The sequence below is a fragment of the Nelumbo lutea genome, chromosome 6 (genome assembly GCF_056320005.1).
Source record: "Nelumbo lutea isolate HS-2025 chromosome 6, American lotus-T2T, whole genome shotgun sequence".
In the NCBI taxonomy this organism is placed as follows: Eukaryota; Viridiplantae; Streptophyta; class Magnoliopsida; order Proteales; family Nelumbonaceae; genus Nelumbo; species Nelumbo lutea.
Genome location: NC_142689.1, coordinates 40306371 through 40326749, shown reverse-complemented (window position 1 = coordinate 40326749; position 20379 = coordinate 40306371). Strand labels below are relative to the sequence as shown.

At 44.3% G+C, this 20379-nt stretch overlaps 1 protein-coding gene across 3 annotated transcripts in view; it reads right to left on the bottom strand.

The window, feature by feature from the left end:
* Positions 1-19191, bottom strand: part of LOC148848698 (ascorbate transporter, chloroplastic-like) — a 77230-nt gene extending 58039 nt beyond the window's left edge. The window contains exons 1-7 of one of the 3 annotated variants that reach the window (XM_088952215.1): positions 18657-18940; positions 6525-6740; positions 6118-6416; positions 5786-5893; positions 3922-4077; positions 2357-2572; positions 1550-1759 (exon numbers count right to left, since the gene is read on the bottom strand). In XM_088952215.1, coding sequence (XP_088808341.1) covers positions 1550-1759; positions 2357-2572; positions 3922-4077; positions 5786-5893; positions 6118-6416; positions 6525-6740; positions 18657-18711 — 1260 coding nt within the window. In that variant the 5' untranslated portion in view covers positions 18712-18940. Of the gene's footprint in view, positions 1-1549; positions 1760-2356; positions 2573-3921; positions 4078-5785; positions 5894-6117; positions 6741-18656 lie in introns of all 3 variants that reach the window. The other 2 variants (XM_088952214.1, XM_088952216.1) reach the window with 2 other exon arrangements.
* Between the last annotated feature and the right edge of the window lie 1188 nt (positions 19192-20379).

Genomic DNA, 20379 nt, shown 5'->3' with positions numbered 1-20379 from the left:
AGCTAGTATTTTTTTAAGTTTTAACCAGAAGATGAAGTTAGATCTCATCATCATTTATCATGCAATTTGTAATATACAGGACATCAACCTGATTAATATGCATTAACCAACAAGGAAGATGGCATTTTCTGGTTCCAAGTCCTGGCTCCTTTCATGTAATCAACATGTAGATAATAGAAGATGGAAAAAGATGGGAAGATCTTTCAAGTGGATGAAATTACATTTGTTTCAAATATTTAAATCCTTTTTTTCTTTAAGGCTGTGTTTGGTTTCAGTGCAGTTTTATTTGCACTAGTACAAATGTATGGGAGTGCAAATGAAAAATGCAAATTTGGTTTAATTTTGTTTTGGATTTTACTTTATTCTACTTTTGGTCTTATTTTACTTCATTTCTATTGCAACCAAACAAAGTAAGGTAAAATTTGAAACAAAAATAAATCAAAACTTGCACCCTAATCATTTGCACTACCATAGTTTGGTTTCAGTGCAGTTTTATTTGCACTAGTACAAATGTATGGGAGTGCAAATAAAAAAAAGGAATTTTGGTTTAATTTTGTTTAGGATTTCAGTGCAAATGAAAAAAAAAAATCAGAACTTTCTTTAAGGCTGTGTTTGGTTTCAGTGCAGTTTTATTTGCACTAGTACAAATGTATGGGAGTGCAAATGAAAAAATGCAAATTTGGTTTAATTTTGTTTTGGATTTTACTTTATTCTACTTTTGGTCTTATTATACTTCATTTCTATTGCAACCAAAGTAAGGTAAAATTTGAAACAAAAATAAATCAAAACTTGCACCCTAATCATTTGCACTACCATAGTTTTGCTCAGTGCAAATGAATTTGCACTGCAACCAAACACAGCCTTATATACATAATGGAAAAATAAAAATAAAAATGCCATTACTAAATTTTGGTCCCTGCTATCCAAGGTCTTGGGAGGGGTGGACTAGACAGTAGACACAGACCTAACCTTTAGCATTTTTTGCACAAAGTGGTCACTCTGTAAGTCAAACCTGTTCATGTTTGTCAGCCCAGGATTCTACCATTGCACTAAGTTGTACTAACACATAAATATATACTGGGAAAATGTTTTCTCATGGGGTCAAGTAGGTCCATTTCTGCCATTAGAGGGATATGTGATCTATTAAACTCTCATTAAGATAGAATAGAAGATGCTCTGGACCATCCACATGTTCAATCTCTTGCTCATGTCATTTCAATACCCCACCCATATTTTAGTATTTTCCCCCAAATGACACTGATATCCGGAGTTTGAATTTTCAGTTAACAATTGTCAACAAAAGAAGGTTCATTCTGGGGAAGTGGCAATATTTTGACAATGAAATTTGCCCCATGAGTAGAAGATGGCAACAGATGGGCCCTAAACCTACCATGTGTAAGGTTTCCGTGTAGTATACACTTCTTTTCTATGTATGAAATTTGCATGCTTTGACTTGCTGTACAAGTCATTCTGTATTTCATGTAACATTTTAATGTTTAATTACTAAATAGATCTGTGGTACATTTTGACATAAAGCAATTTCAATTACCTGATTATAGTATGTAGGCATCCATGTAAGAAGGATAAATGTCCCCCAGTTATGGCAGAAATGGGAGATTATCAGAGCCCAAACGGGTGCCTTTGACAAAATCAATTTCCATGGAATGACAGAAACTGGTTTCTTTAATTCACTGCCCCCCAGGATAAGTTTTTTTTCCTCTACACGAAGCTCTAGATCTTCTTGCGGTGAGCTGTGTGCCTAGTGAAAAAGCCCAGAGAAAAGTAGAAAAGAAAAAGTTGAGAAGATTTCCATGAGATGTCTTCTAAAACATTGTAGTATTGTACTAGAAAAAAGTAAACAAAATCACCTGATTAGGCATTTAGTTGTTATAGAGAGAGGAGGTCCAATCTAAAACAACATATAATATGAGCACAAACATAAACTGCAATGTTGAAAACTAATGGCAATGCATGATGGTTAACTCATACCCTTGGACAGAAAAATCTACTATAGATTTATACATATTAAAATACTGGTCTTTGAGCTCAAGACATTTGACCATTGGAAATAGAAGACAGCATCAAATGCAATTTGCTTTGTGATTGTAGCCTACAGAGTGCCATACAGCTGTAGCCTACAATTGAATGCACTTATTTCCATAAGTGACAAAGGAGGAGGAGATGTAAATTCAATTTCTGAGTAAAGTCTAAAGCATGGTTAAAAGGATAAAATGCCTGCCTTGTTCAGCCATAATGCAAACCAGAAATGTAAATTCGATAGGTGACAAAGAAGGAGATATGTAAATTTACTTTCTGAGTAAAGTCTAAAGCATGGTTAAAAGGATAAAATGCCTGCCTTGTTCAGCCATAATGCAAACCAGATGCTTCCAAGGGAGCCAAAAGAGTAAAATACAGAAGGCCATCCAAACTTATGGATTAGAACAGGAGAAAGAGCCAGGCCAGTGACAGAGCCAAGGTACATGCCACTGTACACTAGTGCAAGTGCTCTGCTTCTCTCAGATACAGGAATCCACTTCGATAGTATATTATTCATTGCTGGCATGGCAACACCCTGAAGACAAATATATCAAGCAGGAAATTTAGATGCAATCAGGTCCAAAATTAGCAAAATGCAGTAGCTAGATATCCCAAAAGTCATAAGATAAACTCCTTAAACCATTAACCAAGGTAAAAAATAAATAAATAAATGAATATCTCAAACCATTGGTGCAGAAAGATACATAAAAATAAACTCTCTAACAACTAAGAATCATGATGGAAAGAAAGTTTATTAGTTATTAAGAAACACCTGAAAAAAGATTTTCTTGAAACTTTTAGGTAATCTTCAATGCACATGCCAAACCATGTTAGCCTACTTTCCCTCATTTATTGAGCCTACTCCTAGATTCCCAAAAATCAAATGATAAACCTAAAATTATTTAAAATTTTATTATCCAGTATATATTAGATAATATAGTTATAAACCATGGAAGCAAGTACATTTCCTCATAAATCACTATATCATAGGAGTTATTCATTTATAAAATAGTAATTACAAGGGGGGCTACAGTACAAATGAAAAAGAATATTCTAGGCTAAATTTCCTTTCTTTTCTATTCTTGTTTTAAAATGAACAGTTACAGTTTATGTAACACAGTGCAAGTGTTTTTATTTTTCCTGTTTTCCTCTCTTTTCAACTCTCACATGGTATCAAAGACATTCATGCTCAGTTTGGTAAAGAGTACAAATACAAATATGTACAATGCAAAACCTTGTACGTTGAATTTCTAAACCTCGTATTTGCACTTTACGTATTTGTACTTGTAATCTTATTTCTTTCAAATTCACTATTCAGACAAGCATTTGATCAGAAACAACCTATTATAGGGTACTTTGTCTTCTATTCAAACTTCTAGATAGTGAAAAGATGCAAAACAGAGAAGATTGTTGACTGCAAATGTTGTATAAAGGAAAGGACGAAAATAGTCAGCTAATGTTAATTAAAGGTAAAGATCTAAAGGATAATTTTGTAACAGTAGGCCGCACATAACCTGAGCTTAAATAAGTCAGTTTATCCATGTATCAACCTGTTTAAGTATCCTATCAAAATCAGATTCTGCTCTAATAGATTATATTACTATATAAATATCTTAATATGTAAATTTAAAGACCATTTGGAAGTCAACATCATATAACAAGAAGACCACTATAAGACCAAAGCTTAATGTAAAGACCATTTTGTAACAGAACCAAGTATCAAAAGCTTAATGTAATGCCTTCCAGGAATGCATCTTGATAAATGGGAAATTTTTAATGTTAACCTATAAGACCAAAACCAACCATTAAATAGGCAAATGATTTCCATGCAAATCAAAGTATGCTTCTCAGAGCCAAAAAACAGGAATGCAGGAAGAAGCTAACCTCACCAATCCCCATAAGAGCACGCATTATAAGTAAGAAAGGAAGTCCAATTCTTGCAGCCACAGGTGTCAGAACAGTTGCAACTGACCACCAGACCACCCCAAAACCCAGTACAAACTTACCACCAATCTTATCTGCCCATATTCCTCCAACAATCTATAATGGAAAGTAAAAGGCAGTTAGAAATATAAGAATCAAGTTTGACCTTTTCAAGCATATAAAGATAATGATAGGATACATAAAACCACTATACCATCAGCTCTATAGAGATATCCCCTGACTGTTTAGAAAAAGATTATCAAAAGCAAAAAAAAATGCTGAGTATTCTTCCTCTAATAGCCTGTGAGCTGCTAACTAAGAATGTAACTTGCACACAATCTTTTGGGCTACTAAATCTGATGATCTGTCATTACTCTCTTGCCACATAAACCCAGAACACAGCCACCGGAACTATCCTCCAAGCAATTTTTCCACGTTTGCTTAGACCTGAAGTTTCCACCCCTCAGGAAATTCAGAACCAAGCCCGGGCAGCAACCTTTAACAGCAAAAAGGCCAAGTACCCTGACCCAAACTGAATGTGAAAGTTTGCAATGTAATAGCAGATGGTCAATTGTCTCTAGGCAAGATTCACACAGCACACAGCATCAACCGGAACATTGATGCCTCTCTTCAGTAAACCATATCTTATGAGAATCCCATTCAGACAAGCACTCCAGACCAAAAAAGCTACTTTGAATGGGATGTTTTGCACCATACTTTGTTGGCTGGGAAATCAGGTTCCTCTGAACTGGTCAGGAAGTTATAGAATGAGCAAACAGAAAATTGACCAGATATCTCCCTTGACTCTATCTGCTCAATTCTGATCCACCTGAACACAATCTTTGCATCATTTCCATCCATGTAGTCACTTCCCAATCATTTATGTTCCTCCTCAACTGTGGGGCCCAGGCAATGTTCCCTTCATGAATCTGCAAGTAATCTGCCACTTTTGCTTCCTTGTGAGCCACTATGTTAAACTGAACCATATACATTTCCATTTCAAGCAAAACTCTCACTTTTATGAAATAAATACATAAAGATCCACTAATGGTTGACGTATGAACATGAAAGAAAATGAGAGAACTCTTCTATTTACAATAAATGTTTTGGGTCTAAGGTGGTGCATTAAAGCACGTCATCACTTGATGCAGTCATCACCATGCATTGCCATAGCAAGCCAATCCTCAGATCTCATATTTATGTGTGTTGTGACCAGCCTGAATGCTAGGGATATGGGTCCAAAAGATTGGACCTGATCAATTATTGGGTGCAACTCAGGTCTATACATTAGCATTTAGCTAGGAATTGGGTCCCATCAGATCCAATACTCAGCTTGCTGTACAGTATCCAGTAATTAGTTATGCAGGTAGACATAACTAAAAGAGATGCTTAATTTCCTGAGGAAAAAATGTCATCACCCAATGTTGGCCCCAACTTCCTGGGAATCTATCATAATTCATGAGTAATTCATGGCACGCAGATCTAATTCTAAATTAAGCATTCAGAGACTTTAAGCAGTAACTAACTTTCGTCATACTATTATCCTAGATCCCTTTCACTAATTAGTAACTATCGATTTTGTTGTTGATTGACATGATGAGAGATACAATCAGATTTGGGTATTTAAGGCTCTAGATCTAACTTACAAATTTATATGCTAGACCATATAGTAACTATGATGACAAATTTTATTGTAGGATTTAAATGGTCTTACAACCACCAACAGATATCAAGTGCTTATTGGGTCCCATTTTTCCCACCTCACCATATTTCTGTGCTGAACCATTCATATTATATAGGTCAAAAACAAACTTTTGTGACAAACCTGAGTGAGTAGGTAACCCCAGAAAAAAGAAGACTGAATTAGACCAACAGTGGCAGAGTTCCAGTTGAATTCCTGTGACATTGGTAGTATCGCAATGCTCATATTTACCTGCAGAAGATGAGTTGATATATGATTAAGAAAAAGTAAATTGTTATGTTGAGTTGCTTAGAATAGCATGGGTCAATAAGCATTAAATGGGACAAGAGAAGCTCTGATAAGTGATATCCACTACAGCAAAGCTATGTACTAGAGGAACTTTGTGAGTAAATAAAATGAGCCCAGGCATCACTAGCATCTAGATATTGAAGATGGACAAACAGGAAATAGCTTACACGGTCCATGTTGCAGAGGAGAAATGCTGAAAAGCATAGTAATACAATCACCCAACGCTTTGGAAATCGCTCCCACCAGTAAGTTATTTTTGGCATATTCCCTTCAACTAAAACAACCTCATCTGACATCTCTGAAGAATTCAGTGGGTCCAGATTTGGTTCTGTTATGTCGAAATGCTCTGGTTTATAGTCAGCACGTGTAGTGGTTGCCTTGCGATACTCAAACTGCTGTAATTGCCCATCAGATGTACCAAGCTTATCCAACTTTAGTGGCCAAGGCCAGCTTCTATGAGAGGAATCTGAGGAAAGAAAACATTCACATCTTCCTTGATTTCTTTTCTTGAGATTAATGATATGAAACTTCTCATTAAACTGTATACGGTTTGAAAGAGAATGGACTACTTCACCAAGGAATCTGACTCTCTGTTTTATAGTTCTCTTCTCTGAAGAACCAATAAGATGACAATCCAGGTGATAAGAGTGCTTAGATGTACATGAACAGCATTCTCTTAAAATGGTTAGTCTTCTATTAAAAACATTTTCCTTCATATATCTTGAACCATAAATTCCCAGTTGCTCTCCTCTCTGATGTTTAATAGCTTGCTCTGTTTGCCATACTTTTCCTGCAAAGATTAGAAGAGACTCATCTCACAAGTAAAAAAGAAATACTGAAACAAAACCTCTATTGCTTCTTTCTTAACCACAAGTACCAAAAAGTAATACTTAACAGATAAGTATTGGGATATGCCTCCATATGTTCCACACATTCACAAACAGAATTATAGACGCCATAGTCAGACAAATTCAGATCCATATGCTTACATGGTGTATGCAATTATCACATCCATAAGAAAAACAGTTGCATGCCTCAATATGTACTTTTTGACTAAGAAATCTTCAGAAAACTTCTGTTTATGCACTTGAAATGAATTCTAGCAGGCAAATACAAAATAAATAATAAAGCACATTAGACTTAGAAGTTAGAACACCTCCCGCATCCTTAAGTCCACAAACACTAAACTGAAATGAATCAACTTACAGATAGCAGAACCATGTGGTTTACATGGTTATGATACATTTTAGAGGATTTCTAATGCATGAATGAATGCTATATGAATGTCAGTAAATAAGGCATTTTGGTAAAATAACAAGAAAAAGGAGGGAAGGATATTAAATAATGTATTCATGCTATAATCTTGAAGAAATTGTGGATAATTTTTCCCTAGAAATGTCCAGCCCAAGAAAAAGACTGGAGTATAAACTCCACAAAGCCATTTTAGTCAGCTTTATGGAAAATGCAGCGAATTTTACTAAAGGGCCTTTACCAAATGTTGGATCTGACTATCTGGGACCTTGGGAGGGATAGAGTCTACAGTGCATATGGATTTAACCTTTGGATTTACCATTGTATCGAGTAATGGCCCCTAAAGTGCAGATATTTGTACTGCCAGCACTCTTTGTGTCCCTTGAGTTCTCTATTTTCATTTCTGACAGCCATTACCAAATACAAGGAGGTATCCTACCAACCCAGTTTTGGAGTAATCAAAATAGAAGATGCAATTGGATAATTTAGCAAAGCTGAGGAACTTTTAATATATAGCACACGGACAACTTCCAACCAAAAATCTGTCAGTACCACAATCCAATGGAGCATCCTATTAAATTAACCTTCTAAAGTGCACAAGCATCTTGCAAGGAAAGTAATGATCAGAGTGTTAGGTTTGTGATGGTGTGCAATCCGGCTGGTCTTAGCTGTCAACGGCCTTGCCTCTGAACAGAGCTACAGGGAACCTGAAATGGAGAAGATGAGGGAACTCCGGGGGGGAACCCGGTGAGATTGCTCCGAAGCTCAAGTTAGTATTCTCTCAAAGGCAAGATAAAACCAAATGGCACAAAGTTCACATACCTTGTTCTTGGGGGGTAGGGAGCCTTTTATAACTACTTCGCACACTCACTCCGAGGCTTCTGTCAGGCCGGGTATGATTACTTTGTGCTTCTGCCAATTCGGGTGTCATCCCCTCTGCTGGGACAGAACCGCCACTGCTCCTTGTCGGAGCCATCTCTGTAACTGGAGATGGCGGGGTCAGGTGGCGGTGGCAGGTGGCCGTTGGAATGCGGCTATCAAGCGTCAGATCCCAAGTCAGTCAGGTGCGCCGCCCCTGGATACGGACTCCTTTGGTGTCAGGTACGGTTTGTTCAGTTCGGTGTCCTGGGCGAAGTGCTGGAGTGGTGTGCAAGGCGAAGTCTTGAGTTCGGAGAGAGGTGTGGCCCGAACTACCATGGGGCAGGTCAATTCGGTTTGTTGCCCTTTGTGTTCATAAGGCTCGATGCCTAAGGGAGAGCTCGGGCTCCGTACTGGGAGTTCGGGCTCCTTGCGAAGAGTTCGGACCGCTGGTTCCTCCCTTCGGAGCTCGCGCCTTGGCGAGCTGTTATGCCGAGCTGTTGCTTTTGCCACGTGTTGAGTGATTACAAGGTCGGGCCAAATCTTCCTTCATCAATTGCCCCCCACTCCTCGTGCTAAGGGTCTTGCCCTGGCGCGGGGAGTTCGCGAGGTGGCAGGTGGATTTGTCCCGTACTTCGAATTAGTTGAGTGATAGCGCGAGGTGCGTTGCCAGGATTCTTTTGGGTTTCTCGAGCGCCCAAAAGATGGGAGACGTGCCGATCTTCCTACAAATGCTGACTGACGTGACAGCGCGTGCCTTATTTCAAAATTCAAAAAGCGTGCCACTGGGAGACGTGACAGTGTGCGCCTTATTTCAAAATTTCAAAAAGCGCGCTGCTGGGAGATGTGACAGCGAGCGTCTTTTCAAATTTGAAAACGTGTCGCTGCCACCTTTAATGTGAGGAGACGTGCGGTCAGTTTCGAGAGACGTGTGGCCAGTCACATCTTGGTTTCAGGAGACGTGCGGTCAGCGCAGCTGCGGGCTGTCGAATTGGCTTTGATCTAAGCCGTTGATTCTTGGTTACTGCGGGTATAAATTGTGGGGGACCCCAGTTGCTTTTGTTACTTCTACGCTTTGCTTCTTGAGCTCGTGTCAAAGTTTCAGCTCGCGTCCAAGCTTTTAGTTCGCATTCAAGGTTTTTTGCTCGTGTTCTAGTTCCCGTAGTCTGTTCAAGCCTTTTTCTGGGTGAGTACTTTCCTGGAATCCATCTTCTCTCCTCGATGTCTAGCTCAGATAGCTCAGACGGTTCTTCAAGTGGGTCAGATGCAGGTTCTACGAACCGAGTTGCATCCCCTGGTGGTCCTAGTGAACCGGAGGTAGAGCTCGAGGAAGAGTTCGAACCCGTAGGCCGAGTCGCCTCGGATAGTTTGGCGTCCACCTCTCGTCGAGGTCGGACGTTAGACAAGTTTGGTCCCTCGACCATGACGCCTGAGGGGCTCCAATCCCTTATTACCTATTACAACTTGCCTGGGGAGTACGCCTACTTCATACCTTTGGGTGGCTTTCCTTGGAAACACGGTCCCGAAGAGATCGTGATATTCCAGGAGCAGCTCGCTGCGGGGCTGCGACTGCCTTTCCACCCCCTCCTTATCGAGGTCATGAACCACTTCGGCGTTACTGTCGGCCAGCTTCACCCGAACTCCATTCGTAACTTGGTGGGGACAATCTCCCTATTTTGCGAACAGAGCTTTCCTTTAGACTTAGAGATATTCTCTTCTATTTTAATGCTTAAGAAGCAAGCGGGTCCCCTTCCCGGGCGTAGGCAGGCGTATTACCTGTCTCCTCGCCCGGGTTTTAAGCTCTTACATGAACTTCCCAATAAGGTCCCGGAGTGGAAGCGGGACTACTTCGGGGTGCAAAGTGTATTGGGGTGGCCGTTTCAGACCGGGTGGGGGATGGCCGCCCCTGACTCCGATGTTACGCTTGATAAAGAGACAATGAAGGGCCTCCGGAAATGGGCATGGCTTGGGCTAAAATGCCATCAGTATTTGACGGAAGCCAAGCTCATTGCAGCCGGCCTGAGTTCGGGTAGGTTCCTTGCTCAGAGGTTTCTTGTTTTGCTTTGTTCTTTTGTTTTTTCTGATGCCGAACTCTTTTTGCAGGTGTGATGGACTCAGAAAGGACCCGTGGTGGGCAACTGTTTCAAGGCATGAAGAGGAGGAAGTAAGTCGCCAAGCGAACTCGTGCCGAGCTGCCCCAAGATGCGGAGCCCGAGGTACCTGACTACCCATCAGAGGATCTGCCCAGGGAGCCCGAGGTAGCTCCTCCCGCCTACTCTAGTGCTCCCGCTTACTCTGGTGCTCCCGCTTACTCTAGGTCCGCTTATACACGAGCTGGGCCCATAGGCTCGGGAGCCCAAGGGGAATTCAGGAGCGTGTTGTTGCCGAACTACGCTCTTCAAAAGAGTAGGGAGGCCACCTTCCCTAAGGAGGTCGCGGCGTGGACCGATCTTCCTTTGAACCAGGTGGCCTGTCGTGCTGCCACTCATGCCATGGTGGTGAGTCAGATTTCTTGTTGGGCTTCTTTGCTTTTATCCCTCTCGCTGTCGTTCTTTTAATCACTTGTTCTTTTCTTTTGATAGGTGAACTCTTCTATCCATGCCTTGGCGGCCCAGGTGGAGAGGAGCTCGAGGCAGGCGCGAGCTGCCGAAGAGGCTTTCCGTGCTACCGAGGCAACTTCTCGAGCTACTGAGGCGGCTGCTCGCGCTGCACTGACCAGGCAAGCGAAGTCTCAGAGAGATGCCGAGGCCATGGGAGTTGTTGTGAAGCATATGGCGGACCTGAGGCTGGATTTGCAGCATCAAGTTGAATACCTTCAAGAGGACATTAGGGAGAGGACACAGATCTTTTCCCAAGGCATTGAGGACGCTAAGAAGAAGGCCATCGATGAATACATCGCCTCGTCGCGCTTCGATGACCTGATGGTGGATTCGTACAGAAAGGGTTTTAAACTAAGTCGGTGGATGATCCGGAATACATACCCCGAGCTTGATATTAGTGCGATATCCACTTCGCGCATCACTCAGGAGATGGCCGACGCTACTGATGGTGAGCCGGACTCCGAGGGCGAGGCAGGACCTTCGGGTGTTGTTGAAGTGCCTTCTGATGAAGAATAAGTACCTCCGGGCCTGCGAGCTCGATATATATATATATATATATATATATATATTTTTGAAATGTACACTCTTATTTTGAAATGAAATGACTTTCTTTTGGTTAAGTGTTGGTTGTTCTTTCTCCCGAACTGACTATATTTGCCGAACTGATCATATGTTCGATCTGTTTCTTGCCCGGGTTACTGCACTCGCACGGCCTGTTTTGATGTTTAATACTTAAGTCTCCGCTTCGCTTGAGCCTTTGGCTGACACTTTTCTTTGCTTGCCTATGCCGAGGTTCCTTCGTTAGTTCGGCATCCTAGCCCTTAGGCTCTAGTAGCAATTTTGTTCACTTCGCTTGGTGGTCTATAGGTATTATCGCCTTAAGTTGACGATGTTCTACGCTTGGGGTATTTGTTTGCCCTCTAAGGTTTCGAGCTCGTATGCCCCCCCGAGCGCTCTCTTTACTCTATAGGGCCCTTCCCAATTTGGTCCAAGTTTGCCCACGCCGGGTTCGGGCACCATGATCTTACAGAGAACCAGGTCGCCGATGCGGAAGCTCCGCTTCTTTACTCTAGCATTGTAGTACCGAGCTACTTTTTGCTGGCAGGCCGCTGTCCGAATGTGCACGAGGTCTCTTACCTCATCCAGTAGGTCGAGGTTGGTACGTAACTCGTCTCCGTTTGTCTGATCGTCATATGCTTCTAGTCACAGTGTAGGTATTTCGATTTCCGTTGGGATTACCACTTCAGTGCCGTAGGTGAGGTTAAAGGGGGTCTCTCCCATGGCGGTTTTTTCTGTAGTTCGGTGAGCCCATAGAACACTTGGTAGTTCATCCACCCACAACCCTTTAGCTCGGTCTAGTCGCGCTTTCAGTCCACGGAGGATGGCTCTGTTCATTACTTCTGTCTGACTGTTTGCTTGCGGATGTGCGAACGATGTGAAGTTCTGACGAATTCCCAAAGCTTGGCACCATTCTTGGAACTTGATATCCTCGAACTGCTTGCCGTTGTCGGAGATCAGTACCCGAGGTAGCCCGAAGCGACATACTATGTTCTTCCAAAAGAAGTTCTGTATGTTTCGGTCTGTAACTGCTGCCAGAGGTTCAGCTTCTATCCATTTTGTGAAGTAATCTACTGCCACCACTAGTAACTTTCTCTCACCTGTTGCTGGCGGGAATGGCCCCAGGAGGTCGATGCCCAATTGCGCAAAGGGCCATGGACTGGTGAGGTACTTGAGGTCGACAGCAGGCTGATGGTGGATATTGGCATGCTTCTGACACTTTTCGCATTTTCTGACGAGCTTTACGGCTTCTGCCTTCATCGTTGGCCAGTAGTATCCTTGTCGAAGTGCCTTTAAAGCGAGGGCTATGCCTCCAAAGTGTCCACCGCACAGACCTTCATGAGTGTCACGGAGCACGAGCTCGACTTCGGTAGGTCGCAAGCAGCGCAGGTAGGGCAGCGTGTAGGACCGTCGGTACAGCCGTTCGTCTATTATGACGTATTTGGATGCCTGGCGCTGCACCCTCTTGGTTGCATTGCGGTCTGCAGGGAGGGTTCCATCTAGCAAGAAGCTCGCGAGTGGGTCGATCCAGCTCGGCTCTGCTTCAAGGATGGGAGCGACCTCCTCTACCCCACCGAGAATGCTAGGCCGAGGTAAGTCCTCTATGTACACGGTTCTCATGGTGTTGTGACTCGTGCTGGCTAACCGGGACAGGGCGTCGGCCTCAGTGTTCTCTGACCTCGGAATTTGCCTGATGAAGTGTGACTGGAAGTTGAGCAGAACCTCCTTTACTTTTGCTAAGTAGGCGATCATAGTCAGCTCACGCGCTTCGTATTCGCCCGTAACTTGGTTGACTACAAGCTGGGAATCGCTGCAGATAACTATGTGCTTTGCCCTTACTCTTTGCGCTAGGTTCAGTCCGGCAATCAGTGCCTCGTACTCCACCTCGTTGTTGGATGCCGTGAACTCAAAGCGTAGTGCGTATTCCAGTTTCGTGCCACCTGGGCTGCGTAGTACTATTCCAGCCCCACTGCCCTATTGGTTCAAAGAGCCATCTATGTGAAGGATCCAGGGCTCCTCATCCCAATTCGCGTTTGTCCTAACCAGGAGAGATGCCACACTGGCTGCTACTTCACGGAGTTCAGACTCTGTTGGCTTGGGAGCTCCGTGCTCACCCTAACTGGGGATCTCGAGCTTGACCGGCATGGGGACTTCGGGGCTGAACGTGCATTCAGTGATAAAATCTACTAAGGCTTGGGCCTTAATAGCAGTTTGTGGCTTGTACTGGAGGTCGTACTCGCTGAGTTCGATGGCCCATTTCGTCAGCTGACCGGAAACCTCAGGCTTGAGCAAGACTTGCCTCAGAGGTTTGTTAGTCAAGACGATGACAATGTGAGCCTGAAAGTACGGGCGGAGTTTCCGAGCTGCTACTACCAGTGCGTATGCTAGATCGTTGGACCCGATCTACCTCTTTTACTAGTACCGAAGTGACCACCTCGTCGCTTGCCGAGAGGTACAGTTCCAAGACTTCGCCCTCCTCGGGCCGAGCTAAGGTCGATACACTAGTGAGGTAATTGTTTAGCTCATCGAACGGGAGCTGGCAGTCTTGGGTCCACTCAAACCCTTTGCCTTTGATTGCTTTAAAGAAAGGCAGGCAGCGGTCTGCCGATTTGGACATGAAGCGGCTCAGAGCGGCTATGCGGTCATTTAGCCTCTGAACCTCTTTTACTTTTCTAGGTGGTCTCATATCTAGGATGGCCTTTATTTTGTCTGGGTTGGCTTCAATATCGCGCCGGTTGACAATGTACCCTAGGAACTTACCCAAGGTGACACCGAAGACGCACTTGTTTGGGTTCAATTTCATGCTAAATTGATGCAGAATTTGGAAGAAAGAATCTAAATCTTGTATTAATTCCTGTGAAAACTGCGTCTTGATGACCATGTTGTCTACATAACATTCTATTTTCGTGCCTATTAAGGGCCGAAACAACCTATTTACAAGTCTTTGGAAGGTTGCCCCAGCATTTTTTAATCCGAAGGGCATGACCTTGTAGTAGTACAGGCCGAACTCGGTTATGAAGCTAGTTTTTTCTTCATCGGACTAGTCCATCCTGATTTGGTTGTAGCCCGAGTAGGCGTCAAAGATGCTTAGCAACTCATGTCCTGAGGTCGCGTCCACTAGGCAGTCAATTCTGGGGAGGGGGAAGCAATCTTTCGGGCAAGCTCGGTTCAGGTCGGTGTAGTCGACGCACATGCACCACTTGCCGTTTGCCTTTTTCACCAACACTGGGTTGGCTACCCAGCTTGGGTAATGAACTTCCCTTATGAAGTCTGCTGCGAGGAGCTTTTCAACCTCCTCGTCGACCGCCCTCTAGCGTTCTGGGGCTAAGTTGCATTTCTTTTGTCTAATGGGTCTGACTACAAGGTCAGTATTAAGTTTGTGAGTTATAAGGCTAGGGTCAATACCGGGCATATCAGCCGCGAACCAAGCAAAAATATCTAAATTTTGAAGTAAAAAAATCACCAGTTCAGTTCGTAGAGTTTCCTTGACGGAAACACCGATCTGTAGTGTGCGAGCTGGGTCCGTGCCGAGGTCGGAATCGCGACCGTTTCCTCTGTGGGCGAAGCTCGTTCCTCGCCTTGCTCCGTAGGCCGCTCCAGTTCAATGTCGTCGGCCGCCTTGGTTTTTCCCTTCAGGGCGGCAACATAACACTTGCAAGACTCAAGCTGGTCGCCCCCGCGCTACCCCCACACAGAAGTCTGTAGGGAACTTCATTGCCAAATAGTAGGTGGAGACCACTGCCCGCAGGATATGCGTAATTGGCCGCCCTATTATGGCAATGTATGGGGAGGGGGTCGCGACCACCAGGAAATCGTGGTTGAGTCTGACCGCACAAGGCCATGTGTCGGCTTCCACAGGTACTGTTATTTTTCCGAGGGGCCTAACTTCCTCTCCGTTGAAGCCCACCAGAGGAGTATTCGCAGGTTTCAACTCGCTTCTCTGCAACTGTAGCTGGTCAAATGCTGACTTGAAGAGGATGTCTGTCGAGCTGCCCGAATCCACGAGTATGTGCCTGACCTCGAAGTCACTGATCCTTAGTTTTAAGACAAGTGCGTCACCGTGGGGGTAGTGGACCCCTCGCGCATCATCTTTCGTGAAGAAGATCGATTCTTCAGTCTTCAGCCTCTTTGGAGGGTTCTGTTCTTCTTGGGCTGCTTCGCGAATTGACGTCCGGGCCGCTGACGAAGTACACCCTGCTACCACCGAATCTCCCACTATCACGTGGATGGTTCCCCGAACTGGCCTCTCTTCCGGAGGCTGTCATTGCAATGGTTCAGCTGGTCTGTTGCTGGATTTGGGGGCATCTTTTCCATGCTCCCCTTGCCGACCTACCTTATTGTTATTATTATTATTATTATGCTGTACAAAATTTCTCAAGTATCTGCGACAGATGAGTCCCTCTATCTCGTCCCGGAGATTATTACATTGTTCGGTACTATGACTGTGATCTCTATGAAAACTATAGTACAGATTTTTATTTCTCTCGTTTGGATTCCCCTTTAGGCGAGGTGGCCACTTTACGTATGGGGCGTCTTTGATCGTCATCAAGATCTCGGTCCGCCTCGTGTTTAACGGTGTGTAATCCGTCCGAACTGCTAAGGGAGCTCAGGACGGCTGGCTTGGCTTCGCCTCCCGGGCCGGGTTTCTTCTGTCACCTGGGTTAGAGGGCTTGCCTTCTCTTTTCCTTTTCTTGACCCCGCCTTCGGTCCTTTGGTTGATCTCTTCCTCTGTTCTCATGAACTTGTCCGCGAGCTTGAAGAATTCGGCCACGGTCGCGGGTTGACTGGCTACCATGTGCCATTTGAACTCCTTGTGCGTTACTCCTCTCTTGGCCACCGCGAGCTGTACTGCGGGGTCTAATCGCGGTATCTACAAGCACGCTTCATTGAACCGCTTGATGTAGCCCCGGATGGATTCTCCTCTCTGGATTACTCCGAAGATCCTTTCCTCGGTTCTGGGGCACCGCTTGCTGGTGACAAAGTGTGTGGTGAAGACCTGCACGAACTGGGCCCAGCATTTTATCGACCCGGGGGCCAGGTTCCTGTACTAAGTGCGGGCTACCCCCCTGAAGGTGGTGGTGAAGGCCACGCACATGCATGATTCACTGGCCCTAGCGAGGTGCATTTGGGACTGCAAAGCATCGACGTGGTCGTTAGGGTCAAAGGACCCGTCATACTTGTTCAAAGGTGGGAGCTTGAAGTCTCTGGGCATGGGGACTGCTAGGAGTTCTGATGCGAGGGGGGAAGAAACTAAGAGAATTGGGGCAGCTTTTACCTCATCCGAGCTCGTCTCTTCCTTACCTCTGAGCTTGGGCATGACATGGGTGGCAGTACGGCAACTTCGCCGGCGCCTTCGTTGTTGAGTGGGCCTAGTACTGGTGCTACTAGCCTCTGTGTTGCCAAGCTCGATGGGCTCGGAATGTTGGTAGTCTGCTGCTAGGGCGCTGAATCGGTTCTCTATGAGCGGGAACTCAGGCTTGAAGCACCGAGGTGCCGACTTTGCGGGCAAGGTTCCCGACCCGCCTGCAAGCTGCGAGGCGGGGGTGATTCTTCTTTCCCTTCATCCTGGGGATGAGGCCTGGCTGTTAGGGGGGTTCTGGAGTTGGGAGGCTTCTCCTCGGTGAGGGCGTCCACCCTGAGGGGAAGCCTTAACCGGCTTCGGAGCAGGGTGCCGAGGTGGAAGCAACGACTGGTTCAAGGGCAGTTGGGGAAACTGCTGCTGATAGTGATGTTGAGAGAGGTGGTGGCAGTACTTGGTACTGCTGGAATTGTTGCATTTGGGCTTGCATTGCCTACATGCATTGCATCAGGTTGTCAAACTGGTTCTGACGGGTCGCCAAGGGGACAGCAATTGGTTCAACAAAAGTTGTTTCGATAGGGACTGGAAGGGGGATGCTCATGGCAGGAAGGCTTATGGGTGCCCCTGTTTGTGGTGCATTCAAGCTAGGGATCCCATCCACCGAAAGGGGGATGGTGAACTGTCCGATGCACACCACGGGGACTTGGAGTTGTTCCCCGGTGGTGTTCATCTCTAAGCCACGTCCAGCATTCCTGGAAGAAGCCATGAGTGTTGGGGTTTTTGGAAAAAGAAGAGGTTATGAGAGTTTTAAATGGAGGCTTTTAGAAGCGTTTCCCACAGACGGCGCCAATTGATGGTGCACAATCCGGCCGGTCCTAGCTTCCAATAGCCTTGCCTCTAAACGGAGCTACAGGGAACCTGAAATGGAGAAGATGAGGGAACTCCGGGGGGGAACCCGATGAGATTGCTCCAAAGCTCAAGTTAGTATTCTCTCAAAGGCAAGATAAAACCAGATGGCGCAAAGTTCACATACCTTGTTCTTAGGGGGTAGGGAGCCTTTTATAACCACTTCGCGCACTCACTCCAAGGCTTCTGTCAGGTCGGGTATGATTACTTTTGTGCTTCTGCCAGTTTGGGTGTCATCCCCTCTGCTGGGACAGAACCGCCACTGCTCCTTGTCGGAGCCGTCTCTATAACTGGAGATGGCGGGGTCAGGTGGCGGTGGCAGGTGGTCGTTGGAATGCGGCTGTCAAGCGTCAGATCTCAAGTCAGTCAGGTGCGCCGCCCCTGGATACGGACTCCTTCGGTGTCAGGTACGGTTTGTTCAGTTTGGTGTCCTGGGCAAAGTGTTGGAGTGGTGTGCGAGGCGAAATCTTGAGTTCGGAGAAGGGTGTGGCTCGAACTGCCATGGGGCAGGTCAGTTCGGTTTGTTGCCCTTTGAGTTCATAAGGCTCGGGGCCTAAGGGAGAGCTCGGGCTCTGTACTAGGAGTTCGGGCTCCTTGCAGAGAGTTCGGACCGCTGGTTCCTCCCTTCGGAGCTCGCGCCTTGGCGAGCTGTTATGCCGAGTTGTTGCTTTTGCCACGGGTTGAATGATTACGAGGTCGGGCCAAATCTTCCTTCATCAGTTTGCATCAAAAGAATGAAGACAATGTCATGAACAACTACGACACCCATCTATTTAGGAGAAAACAAAGTTGCTGAGAAGCTTGCTTGGGTGCCTGCATTTCCTTTATTGAGATGTTTACTTGAAAGGGGTCAATTTAGCAATCAGCAGAGAATTTTATGCATCTTACCAAAATTAAAATTGATTTTATGCCTCATGCATCCCTTTATTTTTTTCTTACTGATTAATAAAAACCGGGCAACGAAATCTCAGCTCAAGACTAATATAAACGGCATTTCCCACAATTCACGCTTCTTTCTTTCGACCCAACCCCACCTCTCAAAACATTTGCAACAGTAAAACGAGAATTAGTTCAAGAAGAAAGCCATCTAAATTGTTCCACCAGCATAAATACCAATAATGCAAGAACGAAGCAAACAAAGAAAACCACAGGAAAACTGCAGAAACAAATCCAGATCACACAATTCCAAATAAACTGAAAAACAGAACTATGACAGCGGTGTTGATGGATATACCTGAACCAATAAAAGAACCAAAATTTCGGCTCGAAATCATGGCACTAATTGCCATTGCTCCTGCAATTACGACACCAACTGTTAAAGAATCACACTGAAGCTATTCGATCCTTTCAGAGACGAATTCACCATTCAAAATACTGGCAGAAAGCCAGAAAATTTTGTTGTCTAATAGAGGTTGTCTAAACGCTCTGGCTCTCTCGCTCGTGTGTGCGTCTGAGTAAAAAACCAAGACACTGCTGAAGTTTGGAGAGAGAGAGAGAGAGAGAGGAGGAGGAGGAGGATAATCAAGGCCTTTTGTTTCAAAAGCGGGAAAATATATGTTGTAAAGGTAAAATACCAAGGGAACCCATGAAACTGGAAGAAATATCGGGAAAACAAAGCGGGTTATTGAAGTAAATATACGATACTAGAAGTGGGTTTGTTGGAAGTTCAACCGGGAGGTGTAAATTGAAGATCTTATTACTCTGAGTCTGCGCCATGCGGCCCAAGACAATTTCTCAATCGCAGAAGTTGCTCTCGACTGACACTCAACACTCAAAATAAAAGATAATAGTATGCATTATCGGTTACCATTTTCCATGGTGAGGTCAAATCACGTAGTGTCGGAGCTGAGGTAGGAACACGTGGCAAATAATTTTGTTGCAATGCCAAGTTTCATAAAATAAGTTACAGAAAATGAGATTGCGTTGCTACGGTTACGGTTAGATGTGAACTCCGCACATCTGGAAACTGGAATGGAATATGGTGCGGGACCCACGTGCAATGCAATACACTCCTTTGAGTTTGTCATAATATTCCAGATGCGTGGTACACAAAAATTTCAAAAACTTCTTTGATAAAATTAAAATAAAAAGGGAGAATACCAATCGGCGCAGATGAGAATTTTATAGCATCCTGACCGTGAATTGATGTAAAATTCACGGACAGGATGTGATTTATAAGGGGGCTTGAATTCAGAATTCTGCAATGTATCCCTACTTTTCCGAAAAATAAAAGCTCTGTTTCTCATCATAAATAATTTTGCTCCAACGGTTTGGTTTAAGCAGCCCCTTGACTCTTGGATCCCAAAGTTGACGAGACTGGACTCAGTTATCAAATTTATCCTCACAGCACTTCTAAGAGTGCGTTTGTAACATCTACTTGGGTCAATCATTCAAAGTTCTCCCGGATGACTATAAAGGCAAGTAACTAAATATGAACCCTAACCTTGTTTTTTGGGTTTGAATTAAGTCATGTTCGCAGGTTGGGTCAACTTTTTACCAAGTTTAAACAGGCACATGTCAAGAACATTTTCGCATGAATGGCATTGACATGCAATATAAAATACAAGAAATTATCACAATGTACAGGTATGCTCATGTGGTTAACAATGTGTTGTGGCCAAGAGATACAAACTCTTTAGCAACAACAATGTGTTCCTTGAAGAATACAAAGCCTCACAATCAAGGTTTTAAATTTCGCAATGCATCGGCCAATACGGGCCAATACGTATCATTTTGGAAGAGTTTCGATACATGGAACATGTATAATTACATAGTTTTGTATTTTTTCGTTCGTATCGGCTTTGTATCAGACCATTTCGGGTATGTATCGGCTGATATAACCCAAAATGCGTCAATACGCTTTATGTATTAGTCAAATTTAATTTCTCTCTTTTTTTATTTAAATTTAATTTATCTCTCCTCTCTTTCATTAATATCAATTTTAATTAAGTCTTAAA